This window comes from Nicotiana tabacum, chromosome 2 (assembly GCF_000715075.1).
Source record: "Nicotiana tabacum cultivar K326 chromosome 2, ASM71507v2, whole genome shotgun sequence".
Classification (NCBI taxonomy): domain Eukaryota; kingdom Viridiplantae; phylum Streptophyta; class Magnoliopsida; order Solanales; family Solanaceae; genus Nicotiana; species Nicotiana tabacum.
The window spans coordinates 11,025,252-11,032,533 of record NC_134081.1 but is presented as its reverse complement, the minus strand read 5'-3'; the positions used below and the strand labels follow the sequence as shown (position 1 = coordinate 11,032,533).

The window sequence follows — 7,282 nt, the reverse complement described above, 5'->3', positions numbered from 1 at the left end:
CCAGATATAGATAATCTTCCACCAGTGGTAATATTTATCCATAACGGAGTACCGAAAGGATAAGCTTATTGTACCAGATATAGATAATCTTCTACCGGGGGTAATATTTATCCATAACGGAGTACCGAAAGGATAAGCTCATTGTACCAGATATAGATAATCTTCTATATCCATAACGGAGTACCGAAAGAATAAGCTTTTTTAGGAAGTTTATTTTCAATAAAGTATTAAATAGATAAACATATTTACGGCAGAATTCCATATGAATAAACTTTTTTAGAAATCTTTTTTCTAACGAAATACTAAATAAATATCCATAATATAATATATTCATAACACTCCAATATTGTGATGTTATTATACAAGCATTGTTCGACTCGAACTATTAAATAATTCTTCAGTAGTCTAGGTTGATGCATGCACTATGATTGCCGGTCTTTATTTTACAATATTAAATCTAATGACTTTATCTTATTTTACAATATTAAAAGATCATAGGTAGCTGCTAATGAACTAGGAACCCATGCCATAAATTTATTGGGATCCGCATTTGATACTTTCATGAAGGCTCACGTGTAAATTGCATATTTGAATTATAAAAATGCAAAGAAAAGTAGTTACTAGAAGTAAAAGTCAATTTATTTGAATATTGTTTTTAACCTAACCTGCATTCACCTTACTTTATCAATAAAATAAAATTTACCATCTAAGCAAGGAAATTAATTACGACTAGTTTTTATGCATAGTAAGGAAAAGATTTAAAAATATTTTTGTGCATTAACTAATAATAACTTAATAAAAATGCTTAGTAACATGCTACTTACATACTTCCTCCATTCTCTTTTACATCCCTTATAAATAAAATATTCCTTTTACTTATTCACTTTAACAAAACAAGAGGGCTTAATTGTTTTCTTTCGGTATACCCTTAGTATTAAGTACCCATACTCCTCAATTTTATTGGAGTTACTACTTTAATAACTAAACTCTTAATAAATAATTTCTTAAAAAGCGTGCTTAATCAATAGAGGACTAATAAAAAAGAAACGGAGGAAATACTCTATCTTTAACAATAAAAGTCTCTATTTTTATGTTGTCACTTTATGTAACTTAGATCCTTAGTAAATTGGTGTAGCGAGTCACTTCATTATTGTTTTGCGACAAAGAAGTTGAACTTATCATAAATGCATATTATTTAACAATTAACTAAATAGAATTACATACATACACGTATTTGTGAGTTAGAAACCGTGGTCCTAAGTCTTAACCATGATAATCCAAAATAAGAAAGTAAAAATTAATTTTTCAATGTGTACTAATGATGGTAATTGGTAAATTCTTATCTAGTTATTACTATAGTATAAAAGCCAAAACAAGCAAATAAAAAAAAGGTTGAATTAGAACTTATCCAATACAACTCAATTATATATATATCCCTTACTTCAATCAAACACAATCAGATTTTAACTATTACAAACCTAACAAACAACAAACAACTCTCTTCTTCTTCTTCTACATCTCCTCTCTCAATATTCATTTCCTTTTTCCCAATGGCAACGAGAAAAAACTTCCTCTTTCTCGGAGGAAAAGACAGAATTACCCCTCTCCCATCTAGCAGCCTCCAGTTTGAATTTGATGAAGCTGAAACATGGTGTAACAACACTAGTTCAAACGAAAATGTTGTTCATAATTCTGAAGCCAAAATATCAATACCAAATTCAAAATTCTTGAAAAAACCAGGGAAAAAGAGTGAAAGATCAAGGGCAATTTCGTCAACATCATTGCCAGTGAATATACCGAATTGGTCGAAAATCTTAGGTGATGAGTACAGGAGTTGTCCGAAAGAAATTGATGATAATAATGTTGTTGAGGATTTTGATTATGAAAGTGGAATTCCACCACATGAATATTTAGCAAGAACAAGAGTTGCTTCTTTTTCAGTACATGAAGGTATTGGAAGAACACTTAAAGGAAGAGATTTGAGTAGGGTAAGAAATGCTATTTGGAAACAAACTGGTTTTGAAGATTAGTAAATCTTGATTAATTAGCAAGAGCAACAGTAAATTTTCTCTGTGACTTAGATTTAAGATGTGGTTGATTGTCGGTAGCCTATATTACATCTCTTATGGTGCGGTCCTTTTCTATTAATATGTGTGAATACGAGATACTTTATTCACTGAGATACTTTTTTGAGTTTTTTTTATTGGATGAATGGGTTAATTTTTGTAAGTTATTAAGGGGTTGGATTGATCCTCTAGTTTTGATGGTTATCTTTTAGTTGTGACTTCAATTCAGAGGATCTAATGTAATGTAAGTTTGTGTTACCTTATTCACATTTCTTTCCTTAGATTTTGCATAATCTTTTGGATTTTTGAATTGAATATCAATCTAGGGATCAGTTTGTAATTTTAAACTTGATGAGTTTTGGATTTGTACTGTGGAATCTTATCACCTAATTAATTTATTTTTTCTTTGATTAATATATAATGTTATTCACTTTTCTTTCTTTCATGTAGATAGATACCTTTTGCTTTATGACTTTGATTTGCTTTTCACCAAAAGCCATACAAAAGAAAAGGATATTAACATATATTGCATGTTAGAAATGCACTTACTAATGATTATTCTATGTGCAATTCACAAATTTCATATATATATTTAGTATACCGAAAACTTTTATTATTTCTTTGTACCAAATGATAGATAAGTAAAGGAGTTGCTGTGTTCTGCCTCTAACGTTTTTGAAGTTGCTTTTGTTTCTTGCTTTAGAACTTAAACGTTCTTGGCTGATTTTTTTGAAATCTCAATTGAAATCTATGCAGGAATTCGGACAAAAATTTCTTCTATTTTCTCTTAATACACATATTAATATTTAGATGTGTATTAATCTTAATCTTACTAAAAACAAATAAGGCCCAGTAGACGTTTTGGATAGTATTTAGTGGTAGGTAAGAAAGCAACATGTTAACTTGGACAATCCTTTGAAGCAAAAATTCACACGCTAACTAAACACCCACCCCATCCCCACCCCCACACCCCTAAAGGGAGGAAATTTTATTTTTATTTATCTTCAAAGAAATGGTAACTTGACTTGTTTGTTTGGATATGGACAAATTTTGTATCGTGTATGAGTTGTAATTTATACAGATATTGTATACCAATAACTTGAACTTTGCATTTGTAATTCTAAATATTGAAATTGATGAGGTCATATTCAAAGTTTAGATCATATTGGGGACACTCTTCTATCCTTTTCACATCTCTCATCTTATTTTAGGACCATAGTTTTTTTGTTTTCTACAGCATGTACTTTCATGTGTTTATTTATGACACATTCTTCTCAAACCTTTTCACTTGGGTTTTCTTTTTTTAATCAAACAGCCAATTATTACTCGTCAGCTCATAAAATAAAAATACATTAAAATATTTTTATTTTTATATTCTACAATATATTAGAGTTTACCGTGATTCTCTTATCAATCAGTCATAATTTTGATTCGAGTCTAAAATAGTTGGTATCAGTTATATGAATACTCTACTCTAATTATTTTGTTCTTCTTTGATTATTAATAGATCATACTTAAATTATTCTACACTAACAACCTATTTACCACAATTTTTTAATTAAGTAAATTTGAGATCGACTGTGTTATGCTTACATCAGCAAAGTACCTTGTCAAGTCATATAAATCCACATAGTTCTAAGGGGTCGTTTGATAGGATGTTGTATACGGTTAAAATCGGGCCCGATTACTATTTGACCGAGACCGAGAGGTTGCATCGAAAGATGGCCTCGTAACGGAACAGACTACTTCGGGAGTCCTCGTAGCTTGAGCCTCCCGAATTGCCTCCTCGAAAAATGCAGGGAGAATCGGCGAGTCTCCAATATCTATTGCCGCAAGTGAGCCACTTGGGGCGTTCTCCTCGCTGTGAAGGGCCTCAGAGTCAGCCCCTTCAGACATACCTGCCTTTTGCTCATCTCGGCGGGAGGCATCTTCGATCTTCGACGACTCGGGGACTTTGCCCGAGTCCTTTTCCAAGACCCCTCGGCTCGAGGCGGAATCTCCTCAACCACAACCGACTCAGCGGCCTTTGAGGCCTCGATGGTTTTCTTCACTCGGGCAACCAGTTTCGAGCCATCGTATTCATTTTCTTCTTCTTCCTCCCTTAGCCATTGAATCACATCCATAGGCAGGGCAACAGTGTCTTTCTTCGGCTTACGAACCAGATTCTTCTTAGGCTTTGGATCATCGGGGGTTGAGGTCCTTTTCCTCTTTTTATCCTTCGCCGGCTTCGGAGCCGGGGTCAAAGTCTCCTACTCACCAGACGGGGGCCTCATGACCGCATCCTTGCCCAGGCATGTACACGAGAAAATTGAATAAGTAGAAAAAGGGCATCTTAATCAAATCATCAAATACATAAAAAGTGGGCTTACCATGATTCTTGGCCTCCCATCGGCCCTTTGCTAAATCGTGCCATGAGCGCTCGGTGTATATAGAGGTCGAGGCCAAGTTCTGAACCCAGCTCTCGAGGTCGGGAATCGCACGGGGCATCCAAGCGACCGCTACATCATGGAAAAGAACATTAATGAGAAAAGACAAAGGAACAAATAATACATGGAAGCTAGAAGTGAAACGGTACTTACGATTCATGTTCCATTTCTCAGAAAATGGCATTTTCTCGGCTGGGATTAGGTCGGAAGTCCTCACTCGAACGAACCGGCCCATCCAGCCTCGATCCTTGTCCTCGTCTATGCTCGAAAATAGTACTTTGGTAGCCCGACATTGGAGTTTTATTAACCCGCCTCGATAGAGGCGGGGGCTATACAATCTGATAAGGTGATCGAGGGTGAAAGAGAACCCCTCGACTTTGCTCACGAAGAATCGGAGCAGAATAATAATTCACCAAAAGGAATGATGGATTTGGCCTAGGGTTATTTGATATTAACGGAAAAAATCAACGATGACGGGGTCGAGGGGGCGCAGCGTGAAAGGGTAAGTGTAAACACTTAGAAATCCTTCCACATGGGTGGTGATGTCTTCATCGGGGGTCGTGATCACCATCTTTTTGCTCTCCCTGTTGCAGTCTTTCTTTACCTGCTTAAGATATCCATCAATTATCGAGCATATATACCTCGACATTGGCTCAGATTGACCAGGTATCGACTAGGCTTTACCGGTCTTGAAATCGGAGTTTAGCGCGCACCCCCAGGAATGCATTCCTCAAGACGAGGTTCCACCGGCGTTTTTCCGCCGGCCGGTTGAGAAGATGAAGCAGCTTCTTTTTGTGGTATCATTTTCGATGTTCTTGCCATTTTTGTGTAAGTTTGAAGAAGAGGAAGATAATAGGACTTGACGTTTGAGAAAGGATTAACAGCAAAACCTGAAGATTTGTAAAAGGGGAAGAACTTAAGAGATGTAAAAGCTTTGGAGATTAGAAGGAAGTGAAAGTAAAGTTTGGATCAATAAGGAAGGGGTCTATTTATTGGATTCACGGCGACGGTTCAAGGCACTAGTGGCCGACCACTAACTGACACTCATTAATGACTTGGGGAACTGTACCAACGGGACATTTCGGTCACTATCATCACTTACGTCACGAGGATGACGTCATGGCAGGTCGAGGTAGAAAATCGAAGGCTCAATTCATTTCTTGTCATTTCACTCCAAAAAACGAGGGGACTATCTGTATACGGTTAAAACTGAGCCCACCCGATTTTACTATTTGACCAAGACCGGGAGGTTGAATCGAAAGATGGCCTCGTAATGCAACAGACTAAATCACGAGGATAAGGTACCGAGTTCAGAATCGAGGTACCTGTCGAGATCGAGGCTAGTAGCGATCGAAGCCAAATGAGACAGACATCGAGCAAGATCGAAGATAGCACAATAACAGAAATGCGAGATATCCGTGACTAGTCGAGGATCATGGCGTAAATCTCAAAACAGATCAAATCAGAAACGGTTAGTTAGCTAATCATGGGATTTCCTTTTGTAATTAGAATTATACCATAAATGAAATTCCTCTACTATTTAAATGGGGTTCTAATCATGTGTAACACACATTGTTTACAGATATCAAAGCAATATAATTCTCTTTCTCGTTTATACTATTGTTCATCAGCTTGTTATATTTTAATTGTTCTTACATCAACCAGTTCGAGGGTATCCAAACTCGAGGGCTGAGTTCCATTCTAACACTGGTTTGCTTTATTTTATAGTTTATTTCTCTTATTAATCTTCATATTTATCAATTGGTATTAAGTGAAATCACATGTCCTTAGAACCACATTATAAGTTTAATTGTTATCCAATTTTAAGGGTAAATAGTTTTGCGCCCACCGTGGGGCTAAGGATAATAGTGATTGCTTAATACTAATTCCGATAACACACAATGCTTTACACTTGTTCTCGTAAAAATCTTTGTATTCAGGATAAACATGTCAAACTCACAAGCAACGCCTACACATAGTGACAACGGCCTTGGATTTCACGGGAAAAATGACAATATAGCCGCCCCAGGGATCAAGGCACCTCACGCTGACCTCGAGGGAGCACCAATTGCAAATCCCGTCGATGTCAGTTCAGATGTCACCCTAAATGCAAATTTGGGCGTTGATACCGAAGGTAGCGTACGTAGGGAAGTTCGATCAGGTGGTCGAGGTACACAAGGCAGAGAAGATGGTGGAGTTAGCCTCCAATTGATATTCGAAATATTACAGGCTCAACAAGCCGCTATAGCACAACTACAAAATCGGCATCGAACACCGAGTAGGATCGAACCAGAAGTCGTCCACAGGACCGAGCCTGTGCCAGAAAAATCGAACGCCAACGAATCGGGGACTGACCCTGCCATTATGAAAATGCTTGAGGAGCTCACTAAACGAATTGAATCGGGAGAAAAGAAAATCGAGGCAAATGACAAGAAAGTAGAGACATAAAACTCCCGAGTTGACCAAATACCGGGGGCACCTCCGATTCTAAAAGGTATGGATTCAAAGAAATTCGTACAGAAGCCTTTCCCTCCAAGTGCGGCTCCGAAACCCATTCCGAAAAAATTTCGAATGCTAGAAATTCCTAAGTACAATGGGACCACTGACCCTAATGAGCATGTCACTTCTTATACATGCGCAATAAAAGGGAATGACTTGGAAGACGATGAGATTGAATCTCTTCTACTTAAGAAATTTGGAGAAACCTTGTCGAAGGGAGCAATGAAATGGTACCACAATTTGCCGCCTAATTCGATCGATTCCTTCGCCATGTTTGCAGACTCCTTCATA

The 7,282-nt window shown here is 37.0% G+C and overlaps 1 protein-coding gene across 1 annotated transcript; it reads left to right on the top strand.

The window, feature by feature from the left end:
* The first annotated feature begins 1,442 nt into the window (after positions 1-1,442).
* Positions 1,443-2,347, top strand: LOC107761182 (protein S40-4-like). The gene has a single exon (XM_016579366.2). The coding sequence runs from the start codon at positions 1,551-1,553 to the stop codon at positions 2,028-2,030; it is 480 nt and encodes a 159-aa protein (XP_016434852.1). The 5' UTR covers positions 1,443-1,550; the 3' UTR covers positions 2,031-2,347.
* The last annotated feature ends 4,935 nt before the right edge of the window (positions 2,348-7,282 follow it).

Coding starts and splice junctions, on each gene's coding strand:
- LOC107761182 (XM_016579366.2), top strand. CDS start 1,551: ATGGCAACGAGAAAAAACTTCCTCTTTCTCGGAGGAAAAGACAGAATT.